Raw genomic sequence first — 18070 nt, 5'->3', positions numbered from 1 at the left:
GGATTTTTTTATAGTATGCAGTTTGCCAAGTGAGGACTAACCAGTCATATTTGCACACTTAGATGATGAGAAAAATCTTTTTTGTGTTTTAGTCTGCCTAGCAGTCTGTGCTAAATATTGTGATTCAAATATGGTCAATGTCAGTGTTTGTTTTAAAAGAAAAGAGAGAAACAGGGACGAAACACTAAACAGTCATGTTTCCTTTGTTATTTACAAACACTTTTTTATGCTTTATCTTTTATCTTAAACTCAGCTGCATTTCATAATGGCATCATTAGTTATTCTAAGCCTGATGTGATCATTTTTATATGAATCAATTAATATTACACTTGCATTTTATTTATAATTCCTTTAAGCAGTTATATTGTTCCACCTATGGAGGAGTATGGTTCTAGGAAATCATAATAGAGAGTAGCATTGTTATCAGGATGGTGAAAACTGTTATTCAGTAATAAGGACATGTACTTTATTTCTTCTATATCAAAGGAGAGAATATAGATTTTTTTTTTGAATTTTTGTAAGAGTTTGAGTCAAGCTGATGAGGCACCAGGAAGCACAATCTCAAATGCTCGAGAATATAGTTATTGCTCTAGTGATCTAGCTGCTTTGATTTTAAAACCAAAAGGGGATTAGATTGTATCGGTATGTATGCTGATGTGTTTAGGGTAGCATTTCAAGTACTAGTATGTCAGACGTGGTACCAGAAAAAGTTCAAGTGTGACGTTACTCTTATTAGCTTAGAGAGTGTTCACCAAATATGTTTATTACAGAGCCCTCTCCACCGTTTGTTACATCCTGCACCAGACTTCACTGAATACATTTTAGGTTACGGTTCTAGAGCAATAAGTGAGGGTGAGCAAATTGCCAATATTGAAATTGTCCTAGCCTTTTGGAACCTGTTTCTGCCAGCATACTTAGCTTATTTCACTTAGCTTTTCAGCATATAATACCAACTGTAAGTTTAGTGAGTATTCCTTTGTTTAAAAATTCTCTGGTGTCAATTATATGAGTGAAATATCCCTTAGCTGGCATTATCATAATCAATTTGTGCTTGTCCTCAAAGTATCCCTTCAAAGGAAAAGTTTGTCATTATACTTAGTACCTATGGGGCATCTTCTGGAACCTTTAGATCTGGTTTACAGTAAACTTTGTGACCTTGTAGTATGTTAGTTTACTTTTGCTAAAAGAAGTCATGAGAAGAACTTAAGGCAGACTGCATTAGTGTGCCGAACCTAAGTTTCTATGCATTTCTTTTCATTTCCCCCCTCTGTATTAGTTACTTAGATCATATTTAGCTTTTCTTATTTTGAGTTCTCCTACAAAGGAGTTCATTGAGTCTGTACAAAGAAAACGAAACCTGGTTTGTCAAGTGAAGTAAAATGATTGAAACGTTAAAATAACTTTATACTGATATCTCAATAAAGTTGCAGTGTGCGGTGTGACCAGTTAGTTAGCTTAGTTGGTTAGAGTGTGGTTGGTAGCACCAAGGTTGCCAGTTCAATCCCCGCATGGGCCACTGTGAGCTGTTTTGTTTTGTTTGCTGCTTTTTGTTTTGCTTGTTTGTAGGTTAATGATCTCACACCTCCTAACTTTGATATACTGCATTCTTATAGTTATTGCTCATTGGTTTCATTCATTTAAAAAAATCAATACTGTCACCCCAATACATTTCAATTTATAACCAAGAATAAATACTAGCAATCTTAACTGTCTGAAGTTGCATGTAAGATTTTAATTTGCTATCTTAGGGTCATCTATAGTCTGTTCAATGTCTCTAGACTATTTTCCTTCCTCAGGTTACCATAGTTGGAAAGATTTTGGTTATTAATTATTTTTATTTTTCATGTAAAAAATAAAGAGCTGTGCCAAGTAAGGATCCCATCAATAAGAGATAACTAGTGAGAGTAGATTGATAAATAAATGTTAAGATGTTTATATTTAACATGTTATTATTGCTATGCTTTTTGAGGTGTTAAAATTAAAATGGCTCACTGACTACCATTATTACCTTCCCAAACCGCTAAGAATCTGAGACCCTTAGGCTAGAAACCAGTGGTCTGATCCTATGTACCTTCCTTCCGGTCCTGCCTGCCTTATCCTGATAGCAGTTCTATCAGCCAGCAGAGCTGTGGTTTCATTATGGCCACTGATAGTCATTTTCACTTTTCTGGTTTTGCTTTTTGCTTGTGTGATTATTTTACTTTCATTAAATTCTTCCCCCATTGTTTTTCTACCCATCCAAATCTTCTCTGATCAGTTTTGTGAACTATTCCTGATTTTGTCTCCCATCTCAATTCAAATTGTAGTATTTGTTCTGTAGTTCATACAGCAATTAAATGTCTTCTAACATTCTTTTTACTATTCTCTTTGCTATTATTTGTCTTTTATTATTATTTAACATTCCACATGCTTATGTCTTGTTTTCCCAACTAGATTATAAACTTCCTGGGGGCAGGTATGATATTTTACATTTCTTTGTGTTTCTATATTGCATTTAGCACAATCTTATATAGCTTGTAGACACTCAATGTATTGATTTGATTTGGTTTTAAATATATTTAATTTTAGGTTTTTCAAGTGAATGAGCATTTAAAATTAAAACCTAAACATTTAATTTGCTTTGTGTCACATCTGTGTATTCAACTAATATCCAGTAATCTTTAGCAGTAAATTGCTTTAGATTACTAACTTCCTGAATTTTCCATAACAAATGTTTAATCCCAGTTGGGATATTTCTGGGCAGCCTTCTGTCATAAAATTTGTGTTCATATATATACAATAATCATAATGTTAGTTAGAATAAAAGATTTTGGAAGGTAAGTTAACGCACGTACAAGATATATTACAAATCCAAACACAAATGAATGTGGAATTATTCACATTATTGCTTTCCTACCAGCTTTATCCCTACAACTAGTATAGATAATAAAGCTGACTTACAGGAATTCTTCCTAAAATCAACAAAGTCACTGTTGGTTTTAAAGTTTTGATAAACAACTAAGGAAGGATTTATAAAATTATAACTGTTTTTAAGTAATATTTTGATATTTACTTGTGGGTAGTATAAAATATTTTTCATAATTCATATATAGACTATTGGGGGTTTGTTCCCAGTGTCCTTAACTAACTTGTTTAATTTGTATTTAGAAGCCACAGAAGAAGTTTCTCTGGACAGTCCAGAAAGGGAACCTATCCTCTCCTCAGAGCCTTCTCCTGCAGTCACACCTGTGACCCCCACTACACTCATTGCTCCCAGAATTGAATCAAAGAGTATGTCTGCTCCTGTGATCTTTGATAGATCTAGGGAGGAGGTATGGAAAAATGTTTGTATTCTAAATTAATATGCAAATAATACGTTTTTTGTTCCCACCCAACATCACTCTCCTGTTAGTCATCTCTAATCAAAGCCTTTTAGACATTTTGGAAAAAGCACATTGGCCTCAAGAAGCCAGGAGATTTGGCTTCTAATTTTATCTCCATCACTTTTAAACTGATGACTTGGGCAAATCACTTTCCTTAAGTCAAAGAGTTTGTCATTTGTGATCTTATGATGATGTGTGCTCTCAGGGTCCTGTGTTGGTCAAATAAGATAATGTATGGAAGTACTTCGAATATTTAATCACAACAAAGTGATATTTTGAGTAATTTTATTTGATGAAAGCATGTAATAAATGTTAGGGGTTATGTTGGCAGAGTGGAGGATGGGACCTGACTGGAGAGAAAGCATAAGAGGGCCTTCGGGGGTTTAATGGTGGTATTTGTTTCTTGACCTAGGTTCTGGTTGCAAAGATATATTCACTTTGTGAAAATTATTGAGCTGTAAACTTAGGATCTATATACTTCATATATGTTATATTTCAAGTAAGGCTTACTTTTTTAAAAATCTATACAAGAGGGCAACCTTGAAATAAAAAGATTATCGTTAAGAAGAAAACTCACTTTTCTTTTAGATAGCCTTAGATTGTTAATATAGCTTTTAAAAATTAGCAGTATTTAACAATTTCTGTGCTTCTTGAGAATAACAAAACTTTCCTGCTGAGCTGCTTTTAGGATTGGTTCTCAAAAATGGCATTAAAAAGTGCTTCTTTATAGTCTCATAGGATTATAATTTTTCGTACTTACTGCTTTTTTTCAGTAAGCTTTATAATGCTTTCATTGGCTTCAAGAACACGTGTTTACCAGGTAATCAGAGAAATCATGATTCTAAAGTTGCTTATTAGTATAATTGTGCAGGTATGTAGGAATCTACTAGCAGAAGTAATGGCTACCTTCTGTTTTATTAAAGAATAGAGATACAACATTGAAAAATACTATAACAAATGATTAAGGAGCTAATTGTTTTAATATTTTGAGTCTGAAGACTTGATATTAGAACCAAAAAAAAAATGCAGCATTTCTACAGAAGACTGGAACATTTTTTCTACACATGAGTTGTAAGCACACAAGATTTTGTATTACTTCTCCAAACGATCTTTTTCCTGGTGTGTGTGTGTGGGTGTGTGTGTGTGTGTGTGGGTGTGTGTGTGTGTGTGTGTGTTCCAACTATGTGTGTGTGCATAGTTAGGAAATATGAAAGCTTTTATTGTTTTTCAGAAATGGAGTGCAGAATGGCTTTTTTTTAGTTGATTGATTTGACGGTGACCCCAGTGAAAGATAGATGGTAAAAAATATAGTTATTAGTGTTATGACAGTGATATAAATTGGAATCTTTAACACCAAAAACATGTCTTTTCTAGATTGAAGAAGAAGCAAATGGAGATGTTTTTGATATAGAAATTGGTGTATCAGATCCAGAGAAAGTTGGTGAGTTGATATTTATTAGATTTTGTGCTTGCTTCTTTTTCATAATGAACTGTGTTGTTAATGTGCTGTTTTTCTTTACTAAATGCATTGTTACAGTATTAAAATGGTACTTTCATTTTTAAGCTTGTGGTGGCTTTTTTCTTATTGTTTTCTAGCTGTATTGAGATATAATTGACAAATAAAATTGTATATATTTAGAATGTACAATGTGATGATTTAATATATGCACACATTATGAGATGATTACCACAATCAAGTTAATCAACACATAACCTCACATAATTAACTTTTTGTGTGTGAGGGGAGTTAAGCTTATGATTTCTAAGTTTTAAGTTAAGCTTTTTGATTTTTTCTTATAGGTGATGGTATGAATGCTTACATGGCATATAGAGTAACAACAAAGGTGAGCCTTTTGCTCCTTTAAAAAAATATTGAGCCCTCACTAAGTGTGGTTTGAGGATACAGGGATGGTGAAGTTGGAAGGGATCCCTATCTTTACCAAGATGACCATCCAGTAGAGATTACAAGTAAATTGTTACAGTGAGTTGTGAGTAGGTTGGGAGGTAGAGTAGCATATTCTGTGAGAGTATGCAGGAAGGGAGCTAATCTAGACAAAATTCTTCTAGAAAGAAGAAGAATGGTTTTCTAGGTAAAGGGATTTGCTTGTGTAAAAGCTGGAAGTGAAGAAAGTAGTTTGCTTTCCAGGATCTGTAAGAAGTGGCATTTGATTTAATTTTTTGGCACTGTGCCTCCCTGTGTTATGAACAGCCACATTAAGGAGTTTGAACTGTCTCCTGGGGATAATGGAGAATCATTGAAGAGGTTCAAACAGGAGTGTGGCACAATTAGATTTTTGTTTTAGAAAAATCTTTCTGACTCAGTATAAATCAGGAGAGTCAAAGTGGAGGTCAGGCTTTCTAGTTAAGAAGCTATTGCAATTCTTAAACGGATTGGAGGCCTTCAGATCTTAAAAGGGAGAGACAGAGTCTGCAGCAACCCCGCAGTGAGAAGTAATGCTTTATATTAAGGCACTGTTTCTGGGGATGAACAAAATAAATGGCTTCTTGAGTTAGGTAGGAGGTAGAATCGATGGGCCTTGGACGTAAGAGGTGAGAAAGGAGGGATTGCCTAAGTTACTAAGTAGAGGAACTTTGTGGTACTTGGAATGATCCTGGAGAAAAGGCAACACAAGTGGAGGAATGCTGTATGGCCAGGGTGAGATTTAATTCATTGAACAAATGTTTATTAAACACTCTGGGGTCATACTGTTTTCCAAGCACTAACACATGATAGTAAACAACACACACAGTGCCTTTCTCTTATGGAACTTACTATGCAGCAGGGGAAAAGATGGTGAATTTGAGGTGGCAGTGAGATTTAAGTGGAGGTGTCTCTTGGGCATTTTGATATGTTGGATTGAAGCTCAGAGGAGATCTGGGCCAGAGGTAAAGATTTAAGCATCATTAGCGTAAATACAGAGTCAATGAGATGAGTCAAGGATAGGGTAAAGCAAACATTTTTTTTTTGTCCTCCTAAGTTTCTTTAAAAATTATTGTGATTTAGATTTTCTTTCATTTGTTAGAGATCGGTATACCAGGTTAGTTAGCTCCTCTGCATTCTTTTATAAAATAGACGTGTGTGTGTGTGTGTGTGTGTGTGTGTGTGTGTTCACAATTATGTATAACATTAACTTCTGAATAATTGCTTAGTATTCAAAATTTGAAATACCTCTTCTTCACTTGTAGACTTCTCTTTCCATGTTCAGTAAGAGTGAATTTTCAGTTAAAAGAAGATTTAGTGACTTTCTCGGTTTGCACAGCAAGTTAGCAAGCAAGTATTTACATGTGGGTTATATTGTGCCACCAGCTCCAGAAAAGAGTATAGTAGGTAAGTATGAATCAAAAACTTAATTAACTTTTGTCACTGTTCGTTGTTCAATTTTAACTATATAGATTTGTGGATTCCATGGTCATTCACTATCATATCATAATGTCTAGAGATGCTGAATTTGAATATTCCATTTATGACAATTATTCATCAACAGAAGACTGTACAAGCCAATAGTTTTATTTTCTAACACCTGAGGATTTTGCTTTATCTAATACAATGATGTTAAATATTGGGTCAGAATTTGCCAAGTTGAAAGCCCTAGCCTTTTAGGGTCATTAGAGTACCATATGACTGACAAACACTCGAAGGGATATAATATGACTAGCATATGAATAGTGTTTTCTAAGGGGTAGAGGTGTTTGGCTCTCAGCTGTACATTGTCCAAAAAGATTTGATTGAGCCTTGCTCAGATAGGAGCTATTGAAACTCAGTTTATTTCGTACCTCAATTTAATATTTAAAACATTTCTACTTACACAAATAATAAAAGTTTAGTTAAGACTATACAGAAAATTAAAAGAGAAGAACCATTAAAAGACATCTGTCTGTCATCTCTTAAAATTTTTTATTGTTTTTTCCTATTTTTGCAGTCATAGGTTTTTATTTACGTCTCTTTATACATAAGATTATTATTCTGAAAAATACTTAAGATGAATTTTGCTGATCTTTATTATTTTACTTTTTCAAACATTTGGTTTGAAGAGCAATTTTGTCAGTGTCTTATGATTTTGAAATCAGATATATTTGAATGGGTTTGTTATATTCTTCCTCTTTTTTAATTAAAAAATCTAGTTGTGCAGTTCTTTAGCTTCTTGATATTCTTAATATTCTTGATATTCTTAATTTTCTTCAAACTTACTGAGAACCTTAAAGAGCTTTTAGTTTTGAGGGCCCTATCGATATTTATTGTATGAGACTATTTTAAAGTTATATTTATTAATTCATTTAAAAACAGTAAGCTCACTACCTGTTAACAAGTAAAGTTTTGTGAAAAGTAATTTTTGTAAGACAAAAAAAGAATATCTTGCTTTTTTTGTTTTTGTACTACATTTTTGCAAATTTCTGACTATTAAGATAGCTATATTCTCATCTGCTTCTACACTCAATCTGTTGTGGTATAACGTATCAATAACCTTTTATAAAACTTGACTGAGCTCTCAAGAAAGAATGAGAGTAAAAAAGACAAGTAATATCTTATTATTATGAAAATAGACTTATGTGCACCACCCCCTGCCCCCCATAAAAGTCTCTGAAACCTTCCAGTTATCTCACCATACTTTAACACTGCTGATCTGGTTAGTAATCTTATTTCGCTCTTCTCTGAACTATCGCAATGATATCTTGGGTATCCTGCTATCTGTAGGGAATTAAGTTTCATCTATCATAAATTACTTATTATTAATATCGTTTTTATCTTTGACTAAGTTGTGCAACTATTTTGTATACCAAAACAGGAAAAGCAAATTATTTTTCATTTTGGTGGCTAGATAATGCTAGTTTTAGTCTTTAAACATTGACCAAAAAAGTAAAGGTTTAAAAGCTAAATTTTCATGCTGAAGTTCATTATGTTTCAAACTAATATTGTGCCTCAATAATCTTCAACCTTCCACAAATATTCAGTATAATAAATAGCACATGAATTCAAAATAAACGTTAAAAAACTAAATCCTAAGAGCATTCTTTCTGATACTGATTCTGACAGCCTTCAAAGTGTACTAGGGGACAGAGACACAGTTATGTTTATATTAATCACATACATTGCCAGGATAATCCATTAAATTGTAAGACTATCAGTTAAATTATAGGAATAATTAACATTTATTGAGTGCTTACTGTGCTAAGGCACTGTGCTAAATAATCTACCTACGTTCTCACGTAATCCTCACAATTTAGGTTAACTTCCGGAAGCAAAGCTTCATCAAGGTTATGTAACATGCCCCTTGTCATGTAGCTACTAAGAGGCAGAACTGAGCTCTGACTGCAAGCCATCTTACTCCAGAGATTGTACTCTTAGCCACTCTTATTCTAATTTTGGTATGAGTTTTTCAATATGATTATGATTTGCTTTTATTTTTTACCAGTTTTTGAAAATAATCAAATGCTATGTGATTGTAGAATTGTCTAATATACATTTAAGAGGGTTAAATTGTTTTTTAAATTATTTATTTATATACCACTTTATTCTAGAAAGAATTTGAGGCAATTACATATAATGCAGTTTTTTAAAGATATAAATAAAGAAATTAGCAGGAAAAATAATTATAGTCAAATAGTAAGATGAAGCCAAGTTAGTTTCCTCAAAATGTGTGCATAAAGTCTGAACAGTTGTTAAAGGTGGGTAACAAATTGGTAAGTGAGCTTCCTGGCAACCAACCAAGTAGAAAAGCAGTCATTTAAAAATTTCATAGTGTCTATCAGGTTTTTAAAGTAAAAATTAATACATTATTAAGAAAAATTTAAGATATGGGGGGCTATTTTAATTACATAGCCAGTGATATTCAAATAAGAAACACTGATAATGGGTTGGTAGAATAAGAGTAGTAACTTCTCTTCTGTGCTGGAAGCTATTAACTGCCACTGAAGGGAGAGGAGTGTTTTTATTAGCACGTAACTGGTACCACTTTTATAAAACCTTACTTGACTTAAACACACTATTTTACTAAGCTTTCAGACAAGAGCAACAAAGAAGTTGGAAAGTCTTAAGAGGTAGCTGGTTAGAGTAAGGTTTTTTTAATTTGCCACAATGGTCCATAATGGTTACTTCTAGGAAATAGCATAAGCAGAAGATTCTTGAAGAAAACAAAAAGCAAAGAACTATATCACGGTAAGGTTTTTTCCAGGGAAACAGAATATGTGGAATAATGAACATCCCACATTGTGTAGTCCATTCAGGGTAGGTAATTTTTAAGTGTTTGAGTTTTCTTTTTCAAACTATTGTATTTTAGAGGAATTAAATTAAACAGAACATTTATAGGTGATATATGTTTATTCCCCAGATATTCCAGCCTGAGTAAGAATTATGTGGTTTTACATAATCCATTTTTTAATGAGTTTATTAAGATATAATTAACATGATATACAATTCATACATTTAAAGTGTATAATTCAATGGCTTTTAGTATTTGCTCATACAAAACCATATCCATTTTAGAATATTTTTATTGTCCCATAGCCATAATTCTCTAATTTTCCCATCCCCCCAGTCATAGGCAATCACAAATTTACTTTCTTTCTCTATAAATTTGCCTATTCTGAACATTTCATATAAAGGGAATCATATATATTCCTTTTTGACAAGTTTCTTTCACTTAACATATTTTCAAAGTTCATCCATGTTGTAGCATATGTCTACAGAATTGATTTTTGAAAGGAAAAAGAACAGGAAAAGAGAAAAATCTACAGTCTGATATATTAGTGTTAAAATTGAAATTGCCAACAGAAATTATTAACATAATTTTTATTTTTTAAATTGGAAGAATTCTAAACATATCTATAAAAGAGCTTGTTATTTCAACTATTACAAAACCATCTATGATAATTAAACAAGAACATGTTCTTAAAATCTACCACAGAAAATATTTAGCAAATTCATGGATTACACTTATTTTTATTTTTCTACTCTCCAAAGTAAAGAACCTTAATTATTGCTCATAAGAAATGAAAATATTAATTGAGCTTCAGATTACTAATTTGAATTTCACTGAAATGCAATCACATTTTAATTTACTAGGAGTGCAATATATAACAGATTAGGAAGGAATCGAAAAGTTACAGGTCAGGAAACTAGAGACACAGCTCAACCTCTGCTCTACTTACCAACTAGAATTGTTACTACCTATATCATGAGTTTTAATTTTTCAAAAGTATGGTACTAGTTATAAATTGAGATTTTTGTCAAGTTCAAATTTAAAGTATATTTTAAATTTACAGAATTTAAAGAAATTACAGGCAAAAATGATTGTAAAAGACTATTTTATAATAATATACAATCATCATGAGCTTCATTCAATGTTTTCAAAGGCATGACCAAGGTCAAAGTGGGTAAAGAAGATTCATCGTCCACCGAATTTGTAGAAAAACGGAGAGCAGCTCTTGAAAGGTAATTCTAGACATCTGTGCTTTATTAATCTCATGTTTTTAGTTCAGTAGTATAAGTCTAATTCCATTATATGGCACAACTATATTGCAGTGATTAATTTTTTTCAAAATACCACTGATGACTCTTATCAAGAGTACTTTAGGGGCTGCTGGATGGCTCATTTGGTTAGAGTGCGAGCTCTTAGCAACAGGGTTGCCGATTCAGTTCCCACATGGGCCAGTGAGCTGCGCCCTCTGCAACTAGATTGAAGACAACAAGCTGCTGCTGAGCTGTTGGAGGGGTGGCCAGATGGCTCGGTTGGTTAGAGCACAAGTTCTTAACACAAGGTTGCCGTTACCCCCACTCCCACCCCACCCAACCTGAACTAGTTTGGAACCGGCAACTGGACTTGGAGCTGAGCTGCGCACTCCACAACTAGATTGAAGGACAACTTCACATCATGAATTGGAGCTGATGGGTCCTGGAAAAACCACACTGTTCCCCTGTATTCCCCAATTAAAAAATAAATAGATAAAATAAAAAAGTACTTTAAACTTAGGTTAAGAAAATTGCTTCTTGGGGCGGCTGGTTGGCTCAGTTGGTTAGAGCGCGGTGCTCATGACACCAACATCAGCGGTTCTGTTTCCACATGGGCCAGGGAGCTGCTCCCTCCACAACTAGATTGAAAATAATGACTTGACTTGGAGCTGATGGGTCCTGGAAACACCCACTGTTCCCCAATATTCCCCAATTAAAAAAAAAAGGAAATTGCTTCTTTAAACAACACAATACTGTATGCTTCTGCTTATATTAATCCTCACTACTAGTTTGTCTATCAAAATAACACCTATTTTTGTATCATTGTTTACAAGCAGGAATGTAAAGGCATGAGTTAGTTGGTGATAGAATTATTATGTCCTAGCTGTAGTCAGCAAGAGAAGAAGCTATTAGGCTTATAAAAAGAAAGTACAAATTATGCGTGGGGGAAAGAGTTGATAAAAATATTTGGATAAAAATAATACTTCAGTATTGTTTAGATTCTTAGGACATTATACTCACATGTATTGTGTTGAATAATTTGGCTAATTATAGTTCATCTACATTAATCTTTTCTTTGAATTATTGCTAGGTGAGAACATTATTAAATACAGTGAAAACTTAGGTTTGTGTTCTCTAATTTTGTATAATTGATTTTGACTTCAGTGTATAAAAGTACCATATTTTGCTGTGTATAATGCGAACCCACATTTTTGGCCCAAACTTGCAGGGGAAAAAAAATCTTTTAATCTTTTAACTCAAATTTTTGTTTGTTTACATTTAGGTACTTGTTTTTTGTATTTTGAAGGAATTTTAGCATTTATTTTTTAACATTATGATACATATTTTTAACATACTATAGAAATTTTATGTACAAATAATTACAAAACACAAGAACAGATACACAGTACAAGAAATTTTATGTACCAGAAACAAATTTATGATATTTCTGCATCATAGAAGACCAAGAACTCTTCATTGATTGCAAGTTTGTCGTAAGGTCAACAAAACTGATGATTGTATTCCAGGCTATTATTTTGCATATGAATATCATTATTGATTTCTAGAGTTACGCTTTTAACTCCTAAGCATGAATAAAGAAATTAAAAACGTTTACATAGATACAGAATTAGTACTACCCATGTAAAATGCGCACCCTCATTTTCCCCTCACAAATTTGGGCCAAAAAGTAGGCATTATACATCGCAAAGTACGGTATTAGTGACTGCTTGAGTTGATTGTACCTTTAAAGGCTGACATGTATGTTCTACCTTCCCTTAGAGTGCTTGACTCAACACACTTCCTGTAGTTTAAGTCTTGTCTTCCTTGTGGCCTACTAAAAGTGGAATGGATGGATGGGAGCATTCCCATTCCCAGAATTTTAACATTTATTCTTTCCTCGCTGTGCTGAAAATGTGAGAAAACAATTTGAAACTCTCCTAAAGTTCAACTTTTAGAACATAAGTTGGAACATAAATAATGTTTACCTAAAGTTAAAACATTTTCTAATTTTATAGGTGTTTTTTTTGTTAGTTATTTTCATTGAATGTTGTTTAATTAAATTTGCTTATTCTTTGTTTTATTTTCTATTTCTGCTTAAAGTCAGTGGTTGGGGTGGGTAGGACAGATTTTAGTGAGTAATATATATATATATTATGAGTATTATGAGTATATATTATTTTAGTGAGTAATATATATATATTACTATCTCCAGGGTACAAATTATTTTTTAAAACGTTTTTTAAGGCAACTTACTTCTGGATTTTAGTAATAAATTGTTTTAATTTTTCAGAAAATGCCACAGTAAAGTCAGGTTTCAACAGTTTGCAGTAAGAAAAACTAAAAGATACATAGTTTAAAATCTTATATTGGAGAAGACTTGAAGATGAGATTATGTCTGTGAGAATCAGCAATTACTCAGGAAAAGGATTTAAATTGCATCAAGAGAAGTTTAGGTTAGGCATTAGAATTGATTCTGTTGTGAAAGAGGTAATAGACTGAATATTTTTAAGAATAAAGGTAGATAATGCTCTGCCTTAATTTCGCTTAGTCCTTCCTGAAAGTGGAACCATGACCCTTTGAGAAACCTTTCAAGTCCTATTTTTCTAAGAGTAAAGTTGAAATATTTCAGATGGCATGTTTGATAAGGAACTTAATGAAGATTTATTGTACCAAGCACATATAATTTGATTCTGCATTCACCTTTCTTGTAACATGAATGCAGTGCATAGTACTTACCACACCTTCATGCAGTATGAAACACTAAGGAGAGTTTTAAGGAAATACTGAAACCCCTAACCTAGTATATATGTAAAGACAGTTTCTTTACTGATAAATGTTACTTGTTAAATACTGTTTTAGTGGAATACTGCAGTAGTGAAAAAAAAGAAAAAGTGTACTGAGGGAAAAGTTCATTTTGCATGAGAAAAGATGACTAAGGAAAATAGGTGTAAAGGTATAAAAACAAAGGAATTGGAGTGATTTTTCTAAAGTGATTTTTCTATGGCATTTCTTCAAATTTAAACATTATGACAGACATATCTGTGGCATACCCCAACCTCATTGAATCCGGTGAGTCAGGGAAGTACTTCTCTTTGTATATACTGTGATAATTTATTTACATATTTATTTGTTTGTTCAACTTAGAGAATCCAGATGACTCTTTTGAAAGAAAGGATAAACATCTGATATTAAATATAGGAAGAGAAGAGAAAAGGAGTGGTTAAGTACTTCCTTGTGCCACACTTTTGAATTACGCAGAAACTACTTCTATTAAGAGTGTCTCTAAGATTGCTCGCTTGATTTTTTTGAGAGTACTTCACATCTTACCTTGATAGCGTATTGAGTTTATTTTATAGGTAAGAATACACTTCTGCAAATATGAACTGAGAAATGCAGAGTAACACAATACAGTGTGTAGACTTAGAATCCTTTCTCTGTTGAAGCCTGCACTCCGCTGTGCACTCCATCCTCTTTTGACCTTGGACAAGTTATTTAACCTCAGTTCTTTCTTCTTTGTCTCTAAGATGTAAGTGTATCAATTAGGAATGTATTCATTCTAAGTACCTAAACACCCAACTGGAAAGGCCTAAACGTAGTGTAGATTTATTAATCCACTCTTTCAATATCAGGAAGCTTGGAGGTAGGCAGATGTTTAGGATTATCTAATTCATCAGAAAATTCTATTGCTTCCTTCTAGCATATGGAATACAACCATTTCTCACCAGTCCTCTACTAGTCCAAATGCCTAAATTAACTTTAACAGGCTCTTAGTTTGTCTCTCTGTTTCCGTCCTTGCACCTCTACTCTTTTTTAATATAGCCATCCTTTTAAAACATAAGTCAGATCATATCGCCCTCCCTTTATTTCACTCAATAAAAGCCAGAGTCTCTAATGGCCTACAAAACCTAATATGACATGCATTGCTCACTCTGTTCCCTGTTCCATCTTATGTCCTCCTTGATCACTGCTCTAGGCCACACTGACCACCTGCCCCTCACAGATCCCAGGCAGTTTTCCATCTTAGGGTTTTTTCACTGGCTGCTCCCACTGCCTAGAAAGCTTTTGTTCCCAGGTATCTGTATGACTAATTCCCATACCTCTTCCAATGTTCAAATGCTGAAATATCACCTTTCCTGTGAAACCTATTCTGATCATTGGCTTTATTCAAACCTATTTAAATTGCCACTAACCATACCTCACACACCTGATCCCATTTACTGTTCTGTCCTTTCTTTTATCCACTGCATTTGCCACCTTGTCACATACTACATAATTTATATGTTTATTACATTGATAGTTTATTGTCTGTCTTCTCTTACTAAAATGCAAGTTTCACTAGGGAAGGGATCTTGTTCACTGATATATTCTGAGTTTTCAGAATAATAACATAAATATATATAAAATGCTCAGATGTTTATTAAATGAACAACTGTATGTCATCAAAGAACCAGGCTCTTTTTGCCTTTTTTATTTTCATTATTAGTATGTGTATTTGAGTTTCAAGCAAGGAAATATTTTTAACTTTGTAGAAATCAAACATTTTGCATAACTTACTTCATTTTGTTTTGTTTTTGGTAAGTGAATGGGAACTTTAAAGCCCTAAGTGATTCTTGTAAATTATCAGTAACCTTTTCCTAGAACGAATCTCAAGAACTACTGACCCCCTCTTGTTGAGTCTAATACTTACTTTTCATTAATTTCATTGAGTCTTTCTGTCTTCCTTCAGTGTTCCTTTTTCTTTTGATGCCTCTTTTCATGTGTTCTTCCTATATTCTTTTCCTCTTTTTGTTCTGTATCCTTCCTTTAAATATTTACAACGCTATCTCACTTTAATTATGAATTGATGTATATTTACCAGTATTAATTTTAAAATTCAATTTATGTTTCTGTTCTTAATTTTTAACATTATGTAAGTTTAATAATTTTGTTTTTAATGGTTAGTTGCTCTTTACTTCCATGTAATCCTTAGGAAGAAGAAAAGTTTTACTGTCTCTTTCTAGACTATCATTTTCCAAAATTGATTCCTCAGAATGCTAGTATGTGGGAGGGTTGAAAAAGGAAGAGTTAGTTGAGTTTTGTTAACATAGGGTTTAACAAAGTGAAACCAGGTTTATTTCCTGCAGGACTTCTCACAGCACCAAATATGCTGCTGTTCATTATTAATCTTGAAGAGAGGAATATGAAGTCACTTTGGAAAGCTATTTTAGAATTTAAGAAGTATTGGGTATTTGCATTTAGTTTTGAAATATTGGAACATTTCTTAAAGGTTGTGCACTATTAATGTTTTGTCTTCTTTCTTGCTTGTTCATTTTACAAATGTCTGAGTGCCTGCTATTTACCAGCTGTTGTGTGCACTCAGATGATCAACTTATGCAACCTGCTTTAAGCAGTAAGCAGTCTCAACAACTAAATAACTTACCTAATAGTAAGTAAAATTCCGCTGGGAAAATACCAACATTTCTTGAATTTACTGGATAAGTGGTCCTGCTGCATCTCTTTTTTAACATCATAATATAGGCAGCAAATATTTTAAACCACAGTGTAGATTGTATTGCACATATCTTTTAAATGTAATGACTTCTTATGTGAGCTAATGATTTCAAATGAAGTTTAATATGGCATGTAGTTTATTTAAAAATACAAAAATACGTGATAAAATAGTCATTTTAACCATTGGGGAGAATTTGACTGTAGAGAAGGTTATGATTTTTTTTTACGGAAACGTTAGGCATATTTTATAAACTTGTAAAAAGGTAAAAGCAATTACTGACTACGTTTATTCTGCAAAAATTAGAATAAAGATATATTAACTGCGAGGTGAAATATACTTGAAATATTAATTCAAGTAATCTTTAATCTGGGGAAAGAGCAGTTTTTTAAAAAATGGGATTAGGTAATAAGATCAATAATGGACCTTTTTCTTTCTATGAAAGAATGATTGGTAATTTATTATGGATGACAGGGAAATGTGGGCTTTTCTAGTAAGAATGACTGAAGTTGGGCCAGTAGTGATTTAATAATGGTGTTTCTCTTTACTTTTCATTTTTATTTTATGTGGTGTCACATAAGGAAGACATTTACCAAAAATTGCAAAATTTTAAAAATAGAAATATTGAAGAAAATATAGTCCTTGCCAAATAAGGACCAGAACTGATTTGATAATTTAAAATCTGCTGACAAGGAAAAAAATTGGTAGGCTGTTCTCCATTTTGGTAATATATAATAGTAATAAAAAAATAGTTGGAATATATATATACAGGGTGCCAAAAAATGTATATGCATGACTTGTATTCATCTTTTGTTATCGGTATATATTGAGTATTACAATTTTAATACAGTTTTTTCCTTTCTTAAAATATGTATGCATTTTTTGGGCATCCTCTACATATACATATATACATGTGTATATATGGTAACATATATGTGATAACTATTATAGATAACTATTTTATATACATATATATAGTGCCAAAAAATTGCATACACACTTTAAGAAAGGAAAAAAACTATTAAAATTGTAATACTCAATATACACCAATAACAAAAGATGAATACAAGTCACATTTGACTTCTGCAATTACAAGAGGTGTTCAAAGTGGTTACCGTCAGCATCCAGACACTTCTGATTATTACGAACTACTGCTTGAGCAACATTGACCAGTATCCACCTATATACTACGTTTTTGGCACACCTGGTGTATAGCGATAGGTTTCTTGGGACTCGGAAGTAATAAGTGGGGAACATATTAACTCCACCCAAAAATAAAGTTATTTGACAAATTCATAATACTCTTTTATACTTTGCAACGAGAAGTTTGGTAAGTTATTTAACCTCTCCCCATTTTCACTCTCATCCCCTGCCATGTCTCTTTATACATAAATATGAATTTTCAAAAGATGAACAAAAATTTTTAATCATTACATTGCTGTAAGATTCTAAATAATTAAAGGCAGACTGATATGATAGGAGACACTCGAGGAAATATTTTTACCTAGTTTTTAATTTGTTGAAAATAGGATTTAAAATAAGATGTTACCAATAACTAAAGGAGCAATTTTATTAAACCTAGGTATCTTCAGAGAACAGTGAAGCATCCAACTTTACTTCAGGATCCTGACTTAAGGCAGTTCTTGGAAAGTTCAGAGGTCTGTTATTTCTAATTTAAATTTTTGTTTATGAGTGTTCTCGGTATTTATATTTTTCAGTGTAATTACATAAGAATAGAGATGCTTATAAATAATTGGATTAATAGATGGGATA

General features: G+C 32.7%; 1 protein-coding gene across 7 annotated transcripts in view; it reads left to right on the top strand.

Annotated features, from left to right (window-relative positions):
* SNX2 (sorting nexin 2) overlaps positions 1-18070 on the top strand; it is a 53300-nt gene that overhangs the window by 18296 nt on the left and 16934 nt on the right. For 5 of the 7 annotated variants that reach the window (XR_013993618.1, XM_081053308.1, XM_081053310.1 and 2 more), the window contains 6 exons: positions 3148-3311; positions 4737-4803; positions 5163-5206; positions 6549-6690; positions 10713-10791; positions 17880-17955. Coding sequence is in view for 6 of the 7 variants with exons in the window: in XM_081053308.1 (XP_080909434.1) it covers positions 3148-3311; positions 4737-4803; positions 5163-5206; positions 6549-6690; positions 10713-10791; positions 17880-17955 (572 nt within the window). In the remaining variant the exon portion in view is untranslated. Of the gene's footprint in view, positions 1-2433; positions 2456-3147; positions 3312-4736; positions 4804-5162; positions 5207-6548; positions 6691-10712; positions 10792-17879; positions 17956-18070 lie in introns of all 7 variants that reach the window. The other 2 variants (XM_081053311.1, XM_081053313.1) reach the window with 1 other exon arrangement.

Source organism: Rhinolophus hipposideros, assembly GCF_964194185.1.
Source record: "Rhinolophus hipposideros genome assembly, chromosome: 7".
In the NCBI taxonomy this organism is placed as follows: domain Eukaryota; kingdom Metazoa; phylum Chordata; class Mammalia; order Chiroptera; family Rhinolophidae; genus Rhinolophus; species Rhinolophus hipposideros.
Note: the sequence above shows the minus strand (reverse complement) of the source record. Positions and strands in the feature narration are given on the sequence as shown.